The sequence below is a fragment of the Rhinatrema bivittatum genome, chromosome 3 (genome assembly GCF_901001135.1).
Source record: "Rhinatrema bivittatum chromosome 3, aRhiBiv1.1, whole genome shotgun sequence".
Classification (NCBI taxonomy): domain Eukaryota; kingdom Metazoa; phylum Chordata; class Amphibia; order Gymnophiona; family Rhinatrematidae; genus Rhinatrema; species Rhinatrema bivittatum.
Genome location: NC_042617.1, coordinates 274,875,664 through 274,894,729, shown reverse-complemented (window position 1 = coordinate 274,894,729; position 19,066 = coordinate 274,875,664). Strand labels below are relative to the sequence as shown.

The 19,066-nt window shown below is 45.4% G+C and overlaps 2 protein-coding genes across 5 annotated transcripts in view; one reads left to right on the top strand and one right to left on the bottom strand.

The window, feature by feature from the left end:
* ITGA7 (integrin subunit alpha 7) overlaps nucleotides 1-10,698 on the top strand; it is a 169,190-nt gene extending 158,492 nt beyond the window's left edge. For 2 of the 4 annotated variants that reach the window (XM_029594683.1, XM_029594684.1), the window contains exon 25: nucleotides 7,801-10,467. In XM_029594683.1, coding sequence (XP_029450543.1) covers nucleotides 7,801-7,977 — 177 coding nt within the window. In that variant the 3' untranslated portion in view covers nucleotides 7,978-10,467. Of the gene's footprint in view, nucleotides 1-604; nucleotides 718-7,800 lie in introns of all 4 variants that reach the window. The other 2 variants (XM_029594685.1, XM_029594686.1) reach the window with 2 other exon arrangements.
* Nucleotides 10,699-13,405: 2,707 nt separating this feature from the next.
* LOC115088560 (protein S100-B-like) lies at nucleotides 13,406-18,820 on the bottom strand. The gene is made up of 3 exons (XM_029596816.1): nucleotides 18,741-18,820; nucleotides 14,002-14,137; nucleotides 13,406-13,555 (listed from the first exon to the last, which is right to left on the bottom strand). Exons 1-3 carry the CDS (start codon nucleotides 18,818-18,820, stop codon nucleotides 13,406-13,408), a joined length of 366 nt encoding a protein of 121 aa, XP_029452676.1.
* Between the last annotated feature and the right edge of the window lie 246 nt (nucleotides 18,821-19,066).

Here is a 19,066-nt window from a genome sequence, read left to right as displayed (position 1 = left end):
CATTTGGGAGTAGCTTTTGTACATCTTCATTGGTCCTGAGTCCATCTGGCTACACACTAGGAAATGGAGAAATTACTTACCTGATAATTTTGTTTTCCTTAGTGTAGACAGATGGACTCAGCATCCCGCCCTCGGCTGCCCAAGACCTGTGCCATGGGTCCTCCCGTGGAATGGGCCTCAGATCCAAGGGATCTAATCCCTAGATTAAGGTACCTATATTCCTACTGGAGCTTAGTGTTTATGATTGGTTGAGTACAGTTACATTTATCTGTTTTTTAATCATGTTTTATTCATATTTTTAGTCATATTTTCAATTAAGTCCTTTCACTAGTATGTCCACAGTGGCTTTTGAAGCGAGCTGAGGTCACTGCAGGGGTATATGTACGGTGACGTCAGCTTTGCAACCTGACTCTATCTCCATCTGCTGGCAGGGGAGCATAACCCATTGGTCCTGAGTCCATCTGTCTACACTAAGGAAAACAAAATTATCAGGTAAGTAATTTCTCCAATACGGGGGGACAGTGTAAGGGTGCCTCGTTTATCACAGACTTGTTTTTACTGCTGTCAGCTGTAGCTGCTGATGTTGTGTGACCCTTCCTCCTAGTGTGGGTTCTTCAAGAGGACCAGCAGAAAGTCGGACTACGCCACTAACTATTACAGGGCCCACTTAGTATTGCAGCCCTCAGAAGTGGAGAAGCAGGCTGAGGAAGCCTAGCGGTAACCATGGCAGCTTGCACGCACCCTGTTTGCTGTGGGAACCAGAACAGCATGCAGAAAAAACTCCTGTGCATGAATGTGTGTGGCCGGCCGGTTGTGTGCACTGGAGTGCGCATGTGCGCTTCCGTACTTGCACAAGTTAGGGTGTGCACTTAAATGTGGCCAGGTGTGAGGGTAAGCATGTTTGCAGGTATTGGCATATAACCATGTATAAATACATGCAAGCATGTTTCGTTGCGTGTGCACAGTTGTGGGTGTGAGTGAAGTGCATGTACTAACAGGTTTAAAGCATGGTTGTATGTGTTCAGGAATGTGCAGGTGTGTGGGAGGGTCTAGAAGGATACGACATGAGGACGTGTTTGTGTGAGTGCACGTGTTAAATGAGGACACTATGTGAATCCTAGGAAGGAGTTTGCATGGATTGTGAAAAGAGTATTAAGCAGTTATTGAAAACGGAACATACAATTTGTACCTAGGGTTCATGGTTTAGCTTCTGAGACAGGTGGGAACATTACTGCATGTAATGGTGATAACAAAGAGCTGTACCCCTCTCTTCACTGGTTCTACAACTCCTCACTAGCACTGGTCATTGCCTCATGCATAACACAATCCATGCGCCCTCTTCAACCTAATTCCTTCAGTAATAGATTTATAATCTAATTGTGGTAACATCACAGGCATTTCTATAGGAGCAAAGGTGAATTATATTCACGGAATTTTATTGAATTCACAAGAATTTTTTTTATATATAATTTGAGCGACAGCTTAATTGAGAGGATACTACCTACTGTATTGTACAACATCAGTGTAGTATCAGCAACCAACAATACCAAACCTTGTGCGATTTCTGCACTGAGTACTCTTAGAACAAACTGAGAACTGTAAAATGGTTCTAGTCAAACATTTGGTCCCTCAATTATCATTCAAAAGACCTGCAGTGGAATCTGCTGTTCAGTTTTTTTCTTTCCAGGCCCTGAATTTTCCAGGAAAGGCCTTATCTCCTCCCAGTAGGTCTAAAAGCAGCGATCTGATACAATGGGCATGACTCACCAAGATTCTTGTGTGCCTATGGGAAAAGGCCTTGATGATCAGGCCCAGTATTCTGTCTCTGACAGTGGCCAATCAAGGTCACAAGTATCCAGCGGGAGCCCAACGAATAGATCTTCTTGCTCATAACCAGGGATGAGCAGTGACTTACCCAGGTCTACCTGGCTATAATAATGGTTTATGAATTTCTCCTCCAGGAACTTGTTCAAACTCTTTTTAAACCCAGCTATGCTAATTCTCTTCACATCCTCTGGCAGCAAATTCCACAGTTTAATTGTGTACTGAGTGAAAAATAATTTCTCCAAATTGTTTTAAAAGTGCTACCGATTAACTTCATGGAGCGCCCCCTAGTCCTAGTACTCTTGCAAAAGGTAAGTAACCATTCCCTATTTACCTGTTCCACCCCTATCAAGATTTTATAGCTCTCAATCATATTTCCTCTCAGCTGTCTCTTCTACAGGCTGAAGAGAGCCCTGCCTTGTTTAACCTCATCTCATAAGGGAGCCGTTCCATACTTTTATCATTTTGGTCACCCATATCTGTACCATTTCTAGTTCCATTATATTTTTTTGAGATGGAACTGCACAAAATACTCAAGGTACACATAATCCAAGGTTCACACCATGGATCAATACAGAGACATGATATCCTCTGTTTTATTTTCCATGCTTTTCTAAATAATAAGTAGTACTGTTGCTTTTCAACCTCTGCTGCACACCGGCCTGAGGATTTCAAAGTATTGTTCACAATAATTCCAAGATCCTTTTGTTGGATGGTGACACCTAATATGGAACTCAGCATTGTGTAACTATAGTTTGGATTATTCTTCACTAGATGCATCACTTTGCACTTGTCCACATTAAACTTAATCTGTCATTTTGATGCCTAATCCCCAGTCTAGCAACTACAAGGTCCTCTTGCTATTCTTCACAATCAGCTAGTGATCTGACAACTTTGAACAATAGTCTTTAGTTTGTCAATCTGGCCTATTATATCTTCCAGGTTCACAGTGATTTGGTTCAGTTCATTTGACTCATCACCCTTGAAAATTGGTATCTCCCCAACATCCTCAATAGTAAACACAGAAGCAAAGAATTAATTTAGTCTTTCTGCAATGGCCTTATCTTCCCTAAGATTCCCTTTAACCCCTCGGTTGTCTAACAGTCCAATCGACTCCCTCACTTGTTTCTTGCTTCGGATATGTTTTTAAAAGTTTTTATTATGAGTTTTTGCCTCTACAGCCAACTTCATTTCAAATTCTCTCTTAGCTCGCCTTATTTATATTTTACATTTAACTTGACAATGCTTATGCTTTTTCTTATTTTCTTCAGATGGATCCTTCTTCCAATTTTTGAAGGATGTTTTTTTGGCTAAAATAGCCTCTTTCACCTCACCTTTTAACCATGCCGGTAATCGTTTTGCCTTCCTTCTAGAGTGCATTTTCTGCATGCCCATTACATTTTACTGGAGATCTCTGGAAGATTTTTCACATTGTGTTGTGACAAATTTTGCATGAATCAACTTGGTAATTTTTCCCATTTTCTGCAGGTAATTGAGAATCTTACTTAAACCTGAATGCGTATACACATTCTTGTTTGTGATTATAATGGTGCTGTTGCATAGGAGATGAATCCTTGGGCTGAGGTGGGGTTGATGCAACCTGTAGGTGAGGGCCTATGGGTCCCCACCATCAGCAGGCGGAGTGGGCTGAAGCTGGAGGCCACTGGAGCTTCACCTATGCTAGCCCACGTTCCCCTCGGGTTGAGCCTTTGGGTGCCGGGGCCGGCAGGACTTAGGCGGGCCTCAAGGTTAAGTACTAGTGGTAGCAGGTTCAGCCCAGAGACAGCAGCCAGCAGGTGGCGTATTCCTATCCCGGGCAGGATGCGGATCGGGAACTCGAGCACCATGGAACAAGCGGGAATTGAAGGTGCTTGAGTGCAAGGAGGCGGAAGCCTTAATAGTCCGTGTCCAGAGGATAGGGACAGAGGCGTCACTGTCAAGCTTGAATGGAAGCTGGTGGCACTTGGAAGGTGTAGCAAGCAACGCGGAACTCTGGAGTCAAAAAAGTCTGAGGTGAGGTTGTTCGTAGCAAGGATCAAAGCACGGAGAAGGCAGGCATGGTCAGACGTAGCAATGGTCAAGGCACAGAGAAGGCAGGCGAGGTCAGGCGTAGCAGAGGTCGGGCTTGGAGAAGGCAGGCGAGGTCAGGCGTAGCAGAGGTCGGAACCAGGAGGTCAATCAACACGAAGAAGAGATGAACACGGAACTGGAACCAGGAACTTAGAGACACAAGGAGACAAGGCAAAGCCTACGGAGAAGCAACGAGTACGAGGAAACCTGGAACAGGAGACCTGTTGCAAAGGCAATGCTTCAGTGCGAGGCCTGAGCATTTATACGCTCAAGGATCTGATGTCAGCATCCGGGTCCGCGGCCAGGTTCCCGCCGCGGGCCCTTTAAAGGTTTTATTGATGCGCTCGCGCACGCGCACCTAAGAGAGCAGCCAAGTGTTTTGGCTTTATTATTCAAAGTGACTTTCTTCCTTGCTGGATAGAAAAATCCAAACTTTGCTTTCAGATTTCTTTCGCATTGCTGCAACGTCTTCCTTTTTTGAGCTAAGACTTTGTTTACATCTGTGAAAATCAATTTCTTTCTTTTCCACAGTGCCTGCACCTTGACTTCAGTAGTTGAAGGTGTCTCAAGATAGGAGTTACCATTGCTGGCCTTATGGGAAAGTGGTGCATGTTTGCTTTCAGGCTCAGGATCTTTCATAAATTGAATTTCCAGTAGTTTTCACAGAAATGTCCCCATAAATGTTGCTGGATCATGACTTTCTATTCCCTTTGAAATCACTGAAATTTTAAGCTATTTTCTCTGACTCCTATATTTTTTGCATCTTTGAAGTCCCTTTTCAATTCAGCAATGATTGTGACTTTGACCTGTTGTAATAAAATAATATTTTTACCTTTTTACACTTTGGTACTGCTGTTGCACAGTGGAAATAATACACAAAACACTAATATATATTTATACATTGTAATAAAAGCAATTGGTTATAATTAAAAGCATTGATTATAATAAATGCAATATAAGCAAAAGCAATATTCTGAGAGAGAAAGAGAGAAAAAAAACAGTATTTATAAGCATTTGTCTTCAGTGGCTGCTCTCAAAGCAATTAGCTGAGGTCCAGTCTCTCACTTGGCCCCCTTCAAGCATATTCATATATATCACTTGATAGCGCTAGCTACTATCCCTGCACATCCACTGTCCCTAAATATTCTAATACACCTGTAGTAGTGTTACACTGCCTTCCAACATGGAAGTCTTTACCTCCAATTCATCTGCTGTTTTTGAAGTAAAGAGAATAGTGATGCATCAAACGTCACCTCCATTTTAATTTCCTTGGGGCCGATGCTATAAAAAATACGGAAAGCAGGCACTGAAAAGTCAGTGCCCGCTTTCTTAACACGCACATGGCTCCCACAAGGGGGGGCGCCATGCTATAAGCAAATTAGGGGGTTGCGCCAGCAAGAAGGTGCTAGGGTCGCTTGTGCGACCCTAGCGCCTCCTTGCTAACACGATCCTGCGGTTACCGGTGGTCTGCCGGTTATGAACACTGATGCTGATAAACTCGGCATCGGTTTTCATAACTGCAGTTCACCGGTTATGAAAACCGACGCCGCGTTTATCGGCGTCGGTGTTCATAACGCAGCTGGCCAATGCGGCTAGCTGAGTTGTTTTTTTTTTAACTTTTAAAGAAGTACAGAAAAGCAGTTTTTTTCTGCTTTTCTGTACTTCTTTTCAATGCGCTCAGCTATTAACGCCAGCTCCAGGCAGGCGTTAATATCTGAGCAATAAATGTGTGTCTGAGACGCACATTTATTTTTTTGCATTGGAGTGAATGAGTAATATTTGCATGTGATGAGCGCTATCTCACTCACTCCGCATCAGACACGCGTTAAATAGGCACTAATCCCTCTATTGCATTGGGATAGAGTAGCGCCTATTTAACCCGCGTCCAACTGTGGGTTATACAGTGTGCTTGGCTGAGCGCACTGTATTGCATCGGCCCCCTTAGATGCACACCACTCTCTGTCCTTAGTAGATTTAGGGCCTTCTGGTTCTTTAGTAGTATTTTCGAATAAAAGAAGGACTAGGGGGCATTCCATGAAGTTAGCAAGTAGCACATTTAAGACTAATCGGAGAAAATTATTTTTCACTCAACGCACAATTAAGCTCTGGAATTTGTTGCCAGAGGATGTGGTTAGTGCAGTTAGTGTAGCTGGGTTCAAAAAAGGTTTGGATAAGTTCTTGGAGGAGAAGTCCATTAATGGCTATTAATCAAGTTTACTTAGGGAATAGCCACTGCTATTAATTGCATCGCTGGACCATCATTATGGAATACCATCCCCCCTGACCTCAGACAGGAACCTTGCTTACCAACATTCAGAAAAAGGCTAAAGACATGGTTGTTTAGGCAAGCCTTTCCTGATCACATCTGACGATCACAACGGACTCTCATAACTTTCTCCAGACATACTACAACCACTTGTAAATTTCCCATCAACACTATGTAATTAATTTTAACACTATGTAATTAATTTAATTCAATTTATTCTTTTCATTGTTATGGCCTAAATTATTCTTGCTACTCTTCTTCTTCTCCAAGTTCTAATTTCCCTTGTTTTATTGTAACTTTCTTCTCTACCTATCAACACCAGTTTTTTGTTCAATGTTATCACTCCCCTGTTTCCTGTAAACCAGCATGATGTGATTTTATCATGAATGCCGGTATAAAAAAGCTTTAAATAAATAAATAAATAAATAAATAGCATGGGATCTTCTTAGTGTTTGGGTAATTGCCAAGTTCTTGTGGCCTGGTTTGGCCTCTGTTGGAAACAGGATGCTGGGCTTGATGGACCCTTGGTCTGACCAGCATGGCAATTTCTTATGTTCTTATTGCCAACTCCTACTTGAATAAAGTCATTAAATCCACTGAGAAGAGCCTCCAGATTGTGTAAAAGGTAGCTAGAACTGTGTTGGTACCAGAATAGCTGGAACCTTTTGAGATCCAGTCACTCGAAGATCAGGGGCAGGGGGCAGCTGTGTGTTTCACAGTCGTGCTTTCTCTTAGACACAGAAACTCACGTGTTCTCTCACACACACACTTTCACTCTCTCACACACAGACACACACTCTGCTGCTCATGTGCTCATTCAACGAGTATCCCCCTGCTCTGTCCCATTGAGTTCAGCCTAGCCAGCTCACACTTAAACCTCTCTAGCACAGCATAGGGATTGGTCGTCTCCCTTCCAGTCGCTAGATTAGAGCTTGCTTTCAACTTCTCACACTCCTGGCACTTTCCCATTGGCTGAATCCTACACAGTCTGGCAGCAGGGCCCTTCCTACGTGGGACTGTTAGGTATAATGTCTACATCATTGGGAAACTCTAGGCTGGGGTATTGTAAAACACTTTTGCCTTTAGTTCTGTTCAGTCAGTACAGAATCCAATGGAGATTTTAGAAATGTGAGAAAGTTGCCAAATATGTCACCAAATTTATTAAAAACAGCAAAATTAGCTCCCTGTCATGTTCATATTTCTAAAATCTCCATCCACTTGAAAAACTTGCCAAATATAGCAACAAAATTGCAAAATTGGCAACACTGTCAATCAGTCCAGCAGCCATTGTCTGTGATGATGGAGGGTCCTGTTTGGACCTTTTGAAACTATGTGATGTCACAAAAACCCCTTCTCATTTGCCTGATTTACCACTGGGATAAGTATTTGCGTGCAGGGTTTGCTGGATTTTGGCTTATTCCTCAGAGAGCAGGTATCTCAGGTCTTTCTGGCCACATGTTCTCTAGTGTTCCCCCCGGGCAGAGGTGAATTGTGAGGTCTCAGGCACCAGACTGTGAGGTCACAGAATGGATCATGCGGGGGACAATGCTGATTCCGCGAGAAGAGCAAACAGTAAGTCGGCATTTTCCTTTATTCTCCTTTGCTTAAACAAGTTTTCTGAATTTCCCATTCCTTCTCAGTGCGGCTTCTTCAAGCGGACCCGTTACCAGGAGAACAAAGTCCCGCAGTACCACGCAGTAAAGATCCCACGCGAGGACCGCCGGCTCTACAAGGAAGAGAAGACGGGGACCATTCAGAGGAAAGAGTGGGTGACGAACTGGAAGGAGAGTGAAAGCTATTCCTACAGCGCTTCATAGGCCCTCAGCCCCTGCGACACAGCTTGGGGGCCCCCCCTGCAAGGACTTTTCTCTTTTTGGGTAGGGGGTTTAACTTCAAGCGAAGATTCCTGGGGGGCACCGTGGATTTTACCTTTCTGCCCAGTCAGACGGACGGCTGAGCAGGCAACTGTGGTCAGGGGCAGAGGAATGTGAACCTTTTGTGCTGATGCGGCGTCTTCCTGCTGCTGTCCAGATCCTGTGCCTAAGGCCCCAGGACCTCCCCTCAGTCGTTCAACCCGGGGATCCAGAGCAAACCCTCACCGAAAGAAACTATTAATGCCTGTCATCTTCTCACCATTCACATTCACCTCGAGCGGGGGCGGTGTGCTAGCTGACAAACAGTTGCTGCCTTGTTTTCCGTACTAGAGGGGGGGGGGCTGCACTTTTTTGCCCTTGCTTGCTCTGCGCTTTGGGATACAGCTGTTATAAAAGATAAACTTTGCTTGTGCTTCTCCCCCTCACTATAAGACATGCACCCTTCCTTCTCTTCCCCTGGTATAAGAACGGTACCCTTCATCCTGGAGTCGCAGCTTATGGCTGTTTAATGGTGCCTGGAGGGGACATTTCATCTCCCCATCTTGCATGACTTTTGAAACAGGAGCTCAGAGCCTCTAACGTGTGGAAATTTGCTGTATTCAGAATGCAAACTATCCCAGCGCTTACTGCCTCCCCAACTCCAGTATTTAAGGGGCTCATCCAGCGACCTCTGAGGGACACCGAGTAACAGGCTTGTTGGTAGGGGGCCCTAGAAAAATCTGCAGTCCCTTCTCCGAGCCGCCGTAAAATCCCAGCCCTCTCCCAGTTTTCTGTCCACACCAAACTTTCCTAAATCATTGCGATGATTGGTTTTGTAGTTGGAGGTTTGGAAGAATCTCTTACTGTGTGGTCCCACTACAGCTCTGTAGTCTGTGTCCAATATTTATAGGAGAGGCTGATTGCTACTAGTGCAGATTTCTAATGACAAACAGCAAAGCAGCACTTGAAATACTTTCAGCACTTGATATTGTTGGAGGAGCTTTCCAAACTCTTACCATGCTTATTTTGCCTGGGGATATGCATCCTCTGTGACTACTTACTACTTCTATAGCACTGCTAGATGTGCACAGGGCTGGAGATGCGTATAGGCCAGAAGCAAAAACGGGGATACCAGTTGTGATTTTTGCAACTGGCTCCTTGTCAGTAAGTATCCTACTCTGAGACATTGTCCTGGGCATTAGCAGTGGCAGCACAGGAAGACCGAACTGGTGGAAGAGAGCTGATGGGAGGAGGAAAGCTGAGAGAGAAGGGTTAGTTGAAAGGTAAAGGAGGGCTGAAGGATATACGATGACTGAGGGGGGAGAGCTGAAGGAAATGGGAAAGGTGAGGGAGAGAGGGTGAACTTGCTGAGAGGCGATTAAACACACTGGAATTAAAAGCTTTTTCTCAGTTTATTTGCTGTGCATTCGTTTTCAGTCTCTGAGCATGTGGCATACAGTAAAAGTATCACTGCAGGTCATGTCTTGGGTGGGAAAACATCCTGGGGTGGAAAAATTTGCTCAGGGAACAAACTGCAGCTCTTTATTCTTAGACCAAGTGCCTTACCCCCCTGCGCTCCCTCCAGTTTCATTTCCCGGGGCCTACGTTGTATGGATAACATTGACTGCACCAATAAAGTTGCACCACAACCACCCTCATGTAGAAGAACTTAGCAGCATCCCCTTGTACCCAAAGTACTAAGAGCCGTGCTCCTGGTGTAGTTTCCAACCCCCCCTCTCCCCAGTGAAGCGCAGTGCAGCTCTCGCAATGTCTCTTCCTGCAGTATGGTTACAGCAGTGCCAAGTATGGAGCTGTGAGAGGAGCAGCAGTTCCCTCTCACACAGACAGTGTACCGGGCAGCTGGGAGTTTACGAAGGAGCTAGAGGAAAGGCTTTTACAGCTGGGCAACCTTCGGTGTTCTGAAACCCACGGATCAATAGTTTCATCCAGCCTTAGCACATCTCCTCCAGTGTTTGAACAGCGTACGGGCATAAAAAAGTAATCATTTTATAAATGATTCATTCTGGGGCAGGATGGGGAGCAATGTCTTTCACTGGGATTCATTACTTCTCCTCTCTGTAACATGACTATAAGGAGGTCCGCTTTTAAAAGCTACTAGAAGGGCTGCTTGGGGATCTGCTCTGTTTGTGGGGGTGGAGAAGTGGTGAGACCCACTAATGTACATGACTGATGACTTGCTTGGTAGCATAAACTGGAATAGCATGAGACTGAATCTCTGATAGGAAGAGGTGACCAACATTATGCTGGTAAGAGTCGTTTTCCATCTGTGAGGAAAAGTGACGTGATGAAATACTGTTCCCCCGTCCCCCTCCTCATTGTTCTTCCCAGGTTCTGGCTTCCTTATGTAAGGAAAGGGATGAGATTGGTGTTCACGGATGCCATAGCCCTTCTTTGTTCAGACTCCGGGGGGGGGGGGGGGGGAGCCACAGAGGGAAGAATCCCCTTGCAAGCTGGGAGGATGGACGCTGGGCATTGTGTACAGGAAGAGCTCCCATTAACGGAACATACAGGGGGTCAGCTACTCATCTTTCACCTGCACCAGGGTCTCTGTGAGGGAGCTAGCCCTTTCTCTCCGATGTCTGCTTTGTATTTATTAAAGTGTTTCATGATGGCAAAATGCCCAGACATTACACTTTGTAAATTATTAAAAAAAAAAAAAAAAAAGTTGACACTGGTTTGTAATGTGAGCTGTGTCCAGTGTTTTTATCCTAGGACCTGTGATGTGGGATAAATCTGCCATAGTGCAGGCAACCCACAAATGGATATGTTGTTGGGGATTTTGTAAACTATCAGCTCATGTAGGGATTGGCAGAGAGGATCCAGGTTCTGATGTCCTATCTGATGGGGACAGCCATGCATTGTAAAGGCCACATCCACAGGCCCAGGGAGGAAGAGAAAACAGCTGCTGCGACAGCGGCCGTGTCAACCAACCAGTGGCACTGAGGTGCATCCTAGAGGAGGTGAACCCCTCCAGCACTGTGGCTGATTTATCCCCAGGCCTTCCTGGGGAGTGGTGGGGGGGCAGAAAAGTCCGTTGTGGATCAAAGAGGATAAAAGAAAAAGGCTTTTTTTTCAGGTGTGCCCATGAAAGAAGAAAGTGCAAAGGATGGATTGTAAGACCGAGAGGAGAAAAGGAGGAAGGCGTGGAGGGTGTGAAAGGTAAAGCAGAAATACTGAACAAATCCTTGTGTCCAGTGTTCACCAATGATGGATCTGGATAAGGTCCACAAATGGATGACAGCGGTACTTGTGGCAGAGGGTGAGATACTATTCATTTAGAAAGAGCGTTCGCATGGAGCTAGCATTTGAAAGAGGACAATTCATTGGGGCCAGATGGGATATGTTGGAGGATATCAAAGAAGCTTAGAACGGCTCTGGCAGCTCCGCTGACAGGGCAGATGTCATCCTTCTTCATGAAAATGGAAATAGAGAAGAGACTGGTAACCACAGCTCAGTTGGTCTGATCTCTGTGGCATGTAAATTATTGGAGCCACATCTAAAGGAAATGATAGTGGAAAATTATTAATCCAGTGGGTTCTAGATTCCAAGGCAGCATGGATTTACCAGGTGGAGGTCAATTTCCTTGGCTGGGAGACCAGAGAATGAGATCGGGGATGAATACTGGATAACGGTTCTTAGTAAAGCTTGTGACATAGTCCCCTTACAGAAGGCTTAAAGACAGTTTAGGGGTGCATTCAAAGGTGCTTGATTAACTTAGAAGCAGGTTGAGTGATGGGCAACAGAAGGCTGGTGGTAAATGAGGTTCATGCCAAGGGAAGAGGGGAGAGCAGTGGAGCACCTCAGGGATTGGTCCTGAGGCGGGTGCTGCTTTGTATGTTTATAAAGTGATGCTGCATAGCGGTAGGAAGGAAAGGTTTGCCTTTCTGCAGACGATAAAGCTGGCAGCAGAGTGGATGCTCCACATGGAACAGATAAAATGAAGAGTGATCCAAGAAAGCTTGAGGAATGGTTAAGTGCTTGGCAGCTAAGATTAAATGGGGGGGGGGGGGGGGGGGAAAGTGCAACATCCTGCATCTGAGCCACAGAACTCCAAAGGCATAGTACACAATGGTGGGGGAGGGGTGGGGCTGAGATACTGAGATGTGCCGCAAGCTTACTGCATCTGATGATCCCAAGACTACAACACAATGTGGCAGGGCAGTTGCCGGAGCCCAGAGGAATTACCAGGGATACCTAGGGACAGGTAAAGCCAGGGGGGAACATGGTGGTGGTAATGCCTTTGCATAAATCATTGGCAAGGCCGCATTTGAAGTGCTGCACCCAGTTTGTGGAGGCTGCCACCTTACAAAGGATGCAGACGGAGGAGGGGGCAGTTCAGAGAAGAGCTGACAAAAATGGTGCAGAGTCTGCAACGTAAGCCCTCTGAAATGAGTCTTAAGGGCCAGAATATGCTTATCCTAGAGTAGAAGACAAGAGACGGGGGATAAGATAGAGATGTTCATATTACTTCAAAGTATCAATCAAACAAGAAGCAAACTTTTTTTTTTTTTCCAGTGAAAACGAAGTTCTAGAATGAGATATTACAGTGACGCAAAAAGGGAGTAGGACTCTTGGGTAACCTTAGGGCAGGGCTTCCCAGTGGAGAAGGTGTGGGGCAAAAGCCGTAACAGATTTCAAGAAAGCCCGGGACAGGGAAGAGAGGAGCCTTATTTGTGAGAAAGCGAAGGGAAAGCTGGGGACCAGCTGGAGTCCACAGTCTCGTTAATTAGGAAGGAAACTGGGACTAGATGGGCCCCATCTGCCACCACAGTCTTCCGTTAAGGAGCAGAGCCAGGGCTTGCATGAAGGCAGGGTGTGTAGGGAGCGAGTGAAATGCCAGCGCCCGTTAACTGCTCACAGACTCCTCCTTGCACAACAGTGAAGGTTTTGCTTGAGAGGCTCTGCTGGGCAGTACCAGCTCCATCTTCAGCCAGGCCATTTTAATCGTTTCTGAGAATTTTGTCAAGAGATGGAGGGGGGAGGGGGAGGGGGAGGGGCGGTAAAAGGTACATTTGTAATTTGCTAACCTGAAGAATTGGATAGCGGAGGAAGGAAGGAGTGTGCATGGGGAAGCCTCAGTAATGAGGAGGAGAAAGTGAGAGGTGGAAAGGTGTGCCAGGTGGAGTCTCAGCTCTAAGGAGAGGGTGGAGAGGTGGGAGCAGTGTGCCTGCCGGGAGCCCGGGGCTCTGAGGAGTCTGGCAGAAGTGGAGTGGGGTTGCCTGGGGGAGTCCTCAATGTGAGTGCCTGGGTCTTCAATGGAAGGTGATTTGGTTTGGGGGAAAGAAAGGTGATCTTGTATGTGGAATCCTCCCTCTATGGCCTATTACTCTTTGTCTTCATGACAAAGCCTGCTTCTCTGGGCTGTAGACAACTATTCGCTTTCCTTCTGGACAAAGAACTGCTGGCAGGCGGCCGTCACCATGGCAACCAGGGTGGAGTACTCCTGAAAGTCAATCTCCAAGTCTCCGTTGATATCCAGGTCTGCGATGAGCTGGTCCAGGATCTGGGGGTCTTGGATTTCCTGCAGTGATGTGTAGAAACAGTGTAAGCACAGATGGGAACAAGTGGACACAGACAGGGTGTGTTAATTGGTCCTTATCTGCTGTCATCTACTACGTAACTATGTTAAAATACTGTTGAGCAGCAGTGCACCTTGCACAGTGCTGAGGTGATGTTCAAGAAGCAGAGCTCATGTGCATCCCCAAGGCAGTGCACTCAGGCCCTTGCTCTGGACCCTAAGGAAATGAGCTTAGCCCCTGCTCTGGGCTCTCAGACAGTATGCTCTGGAGTCCTGTCTAGGCAGGGGGGAAGTTGGAGATCTGACTTAACAGCATGGCAATGAGCCATGACACTTATCCACCCATTCTGTATGACACTACCCTGGAAGTTCTCTGCAGGTTGGCATAGGCTCTTACTTGCCTTCCTGAGTCTTGCCAGACTAGACCTATCAACGCACCCAAGTCTCACCTGGATGAACTGTGGGAGCTCCTTGCTAATTAGCTTTCTCAGGTCCGCTTTCTTCAGCTTGCACTGGTGCCCAGAGTACAGGTGAAACACCTTCATGATTGTCACCATGGCATTCTCCAGCTCAGTCAACTCTTCCCTGAAGGAAAAGATATCAGCATGGGGTCAGTGCAAACACAACAGTACAACACAAGGGCTCAACACAGGGGCTCTCCGCAGAGGACGCTGTATAAATATAATCTTGCTGCATGTGTGGATGATTCTTTTATATTAACGTTATGTGTAAATGGCTTAATACATTCTTCCACAGACTCTTGCATGAGTTATTACTCTCTCCCAGATATTCAGAGGTCCATATTCAGCTGCGGTCTGGCTAGCAAAGTTAAGAAGATAAATTTATCCAGCTAACTTTGCAGGGATATTCAGCAGCGTGAGTGTGCTGCTGAATATCCCTGGCTATTTTAAAGTTAGCCGGAAAAAACTTACCCGGCTAATTTTAGGTCAGTTCTTCAGCTATCCTAAAGTTATTCAGCTATATTAGCCAGATAACTCTGAAAATCGGCATTTATCCAGTTAACTTAGCCCGGGAACATCCCTGCCCTGCTCCCGAGTTAGCTAGATAACTCTTTAGCTGGATAAGTTACTCATCTAACTTGGGGCCAATCAGCGTGACAAGATTTTCAAATCCCATCATTTGGTCGGTTAAGAATGAACTTATCCAGACAAATGGTGCTGATTATCTGCCTCTCGCTGTCTTCTTGATTCTAAAATACATAAGCACAGAGATTATGATGGTAAATAAAAGAACACAAGGCCCCCATCTACTCCGCCCATTTTCCCCTCCTGTGGTAATACCAAGGATCCACTTGATCGCCAGCTTTGCATTCATGTCCCAGCAGCTATGGCTTCTCTGTGCTTATCCCTAGGCTTTCTGGAATTGTTGTTACTGTTTTGGCCTCCACCACCTCCCCTGGGAGGCTGTTCCATGCCTTCATACCCTTTCTGTGGAGAAATATATTACTCCTGAGCATACCCGACTTTGAGTCTCATATCATGATCTATTTCTATTTTGCTTTACATCCTACTTTTTCAGTCAAAAGATAGCTCAAAGCCAGCAGTGGATTTATACCCCTGTCTTCCCTGGCTGCCCTCCTTCACAAGATGGCACAGTGCTCCAGATGATAGCATAAAACAAGGGATTCACACAGCGCAGGGCAGCTGCCCATAGGCACTTGTCTACTGTGCCTATTGGTAAATCCGATCCTGCTCAGAGCAGATGACAAGTAATCAAAATGATACAATTCAATACAAAACAACTTTACAATTAATATAAACATATACTGTATAAAATACAAGTCATAATCAAAGCAATCCAAAACAAGTCTAAAACATCCCAGTTAAAAAATACAATTTTAGAACAAACCCAGTTCCCCACCCTCTCCAATCCACAGTCTTCCCACCACTAACAATAATGAGATCCATCTTCAGCAGCGAAGGAGTGGGTAAGTTATCCAGATAGGGTAATCTGAATATCTTTAGGACTGTTCTCTGGCACAACCAGCCTTACCTGGATAATTTATCCAGATAACACTAAATATCAGCATTATCTGGGTATAAGCCAGCTCCCCGAGGAATGCCTCTGATTTATCTGGGAAAGTTTTATCTGGCAGAAAACTTACCTGGATATAACAGTGATGGTTGATGCTGTGGAAAATGACAGACATACCACTTTGAATATGGACCTCTGAGGCCAGCACCATTTTCAAATCAATACTCAGCAGGGCAGGAGTAGGATAAGAGTTGTCTAGGGACAGAAGGGGAGGGAATAGTTCAATGGAGAAATGTAATATTGCCTGATAATTTCCTTTCCTTGAATCCAGTCAGACCAGTCCAGATGTATGGGTTATGCTCCCCAACCAGCAGATAAGAACATAAGTGACATGCTGGGTCAGACCAAGGTTCATCGAGCCCAGCATTTTACCTCCAAATCTGGGTCACTGTCGGAAAACAACAGGTCTGTTGACATCAGCCAATATAAAGTCCTGTGCTGTGCTCAAGCTGCCAGTATTCTATGTAACAAAATAAAAAGAAATTAGACAAATTCCCCACCTAGAACCAGTCTTCTAGGAAATAAGCAGAAAAGGATAACAAGAAAAGAACCTTATGAGAAATCGTAACTGATTACTCACCCGAAAAATGAAAACCATAACTCTGTTAATCTTGGTCCCGCCCAACAACTCTCTCAGTGTGAGCCACTGAAAAACAAGGCAATATAGTCACACAGCAGAATATAAATAGGCAGTCAGGGAGGGTTCTGGACTGGTCTGGCTGGATTCAGGGAACAGAAATTATCAGGTATAAGTAAAATTCTCCTTCCTCACCATCCAGCCCGATGTGTGTGAAGTTCCCAAGCTTTTCCTTATATGGGCGGGACTGCCAACCCAACTGGCCCAAACATCCAACTGATAATACTGTGAAACAGAATGCAAAGACAACCAAGTTGTTGCTTTACAAATATCCACCAACACCAAACAAAGCTCAACCCACGATGCTGCCTGTGTTCCTGAAGAGTGAGCCTTCAACCTCTTAGGAAGAGCCAAACACGTATCCATGTAGGCTAACAAAGCTTTGGAAGCTGACTCACCTCTCCTCGACCCACTGAACAACACATATAAGATAATCAAACTTTCTAAAATCATTAGTTACTTTTAAGTACCTGAGCAAGTTTCTTCTCACTTCTGAGAGATGTGGCAAACTATACTCCGCTCCAGCTTTCAATGTTCTGTTGATCTGTTTCGGATCTAAAATAGGATGAAATGTTCCCTCCTTCTCTGGAACTTCCTTGATCTATCTGAGAAACCAAAACCAGAACAACTGCTCCTAATGGCAAAAGATGCTTGAGAGTTACACAAAGCACTTCTCCTTTTTGAGTGGAATGATAAAGGGACATTATAAAAACATTTGAAATAAGATGGGAAAACTTTAGGGTGTATCCCTCCTTCACCACATCCAGGACCCATTGATCTGAAGTTCTTTGGACCCACTTTAGGTAAAAGGCTGAGAGCCTCCCACCTATTACCCCTGAAGGCTGGGCCCATACACCTTCATTCAGCGCTTCTGGAACCTAGAGCACTAGCAGATCCCCTTTCCTTGGTTCCTCCTCTTTTATTGGAATGAAAGGACTGAAACCAGCTATAAGGCCTGGTTTGCTGACCACCTGAAGATCTATTAGATTTCCAACAACTTGATTCATGAAAATTACTCCTTACTAGAGCAGGCCTTGCAGATCTCTTGAGATTATCCTTGGGAAATCATGGAACCTTAGACTCTCACAAGAACTTCACATACTTCTCCAGCTCTTAATTACCAGGTTGATGCAATATCATGTGCTCAGGCTAGCGCACAGTTTAACCCGCGGTTGGATGCACGTTTTGGACGCGCATCTATAACCCCTGATGCAATAAGGAGATCAGTGCATCCCAAATGCAGGTCCAAACCAACTCATAGCTAATAGCACTCATCATATGTAAATGCCATTTTGATGAGGTTATTAGCTAGTACCCCCAATGTAAAAAATAACCGTGCACAGAGCAGCAAAAAAACTAGCACTGGCCCTGCATATAGAGCACTGACCAATTTAAAAGACTGTGGTTCAGGGGAGCACAGTATTTAAATGCTGAAAGTTTGTGTTTAATGCAGGAAAGAATGACTTGGAGCCTAAAAGCAAAAGTAGTTTTAAATGTACCATGGCAAGTAAGGGGATCAACTCCGCTTGCCTAGGCAGAGCTATAAATAAGTTAGTGCTGGTGAAGCATGATTTTTTTTTCCCTTTATCACATGAGAAAAAAAAAAGAGAAATAATTGTGCAGAAAGACTGTCTTGAACAGGGCGTGGCCTGCAAGTAAAGCTGCCAGTGAATACCCTGCAGGAACAGGAGGTAATAAAGACAGCGACCAGACCCGACCAGATTAAGGAGAGCTAGAGCAAGGCCTGGAAAGCAGCAAGAGCTGTCCAGACAGTGGGGCCGATGCAATATTATTATTGGCGCCCGCTTTCTTAACGCATGCATGGTGCCCCTAAGGGGGGGCGCCATGCAATATGCAAATTAGGGATCGTGCTAGCAAGGAGGTGCTAGGGTCGCTTGCATGACCTTAGCGCCTCCTAAGGTCGCCGATAAACTCGGTGTCAGTTTTCATAACTGCAGCCGGCTGGTTATGAAAACCGACGCCGAGCATATCGGCGTCGGTCTTCAAAGCGGCCAGCAGAGGATTTTTTTCTTTTTTTTTAATTTTTAAAAAAGTACAGAAAAGCAGTTTTTTCTGCTTTTCTGTACTTTTTTCAGTGCGCTCAGCTATTAACACCTGCATTTGGAGTGAATGAGTAATAGCCTCATTCACATGTATTTGCATATTATGAGCGCTAACTCATTCACTCCGCATTGGACACACGTTAAATGGGTGCTAACCCCCCTATTGCATTAGGGGGTGGATTAGAGCCTATTTAACCCACGTCCGACAGCGGGTTAAACAGTGCACTCGGCTGAGTGCACTGTTTTGCATCGGCCCCAGTATGAGCTGTGGAAAGCTCGAAAGGCCTATATTTTTCTTCCCTCTGGTAAGTGTACCTGGGGCAGGTGGTTGGCTGGTGTTCAATGAGAGCAGGTGGAGCCCTGAAAGGCATTACCTAACCTCTAGAAGTCAGGAGTTGGGGAATTGCCGTGTTGCATGGCAGAGTTTTCCTACCAGTTGGCACTTGGAGTTTGCTTCTCTTTCCCTAGGTCTGTGCCTAGATGGAAGACCGTGGAGCGCAGAGCAGCAGACATAGAAGCATTTGGAGCAGAAAAATAGGAGTAAAAAGATACAGTGCAGCTATACTGGGGTGTGTGGAAAAAGACTCTAAGGCATAAATAAACTTGCAGAGGGGGGGGGGGGGGATCACGTGATATGGTGAGCTGGATCAGACGCATCTGAGCTAGCTCTGGACACCGCATCCCTTTCTCCATCACCATCTGATTGAACTGGCCACGTTTGGAATTCTGAGACCCGCTCAGCTGGCTTGCATATGTCAA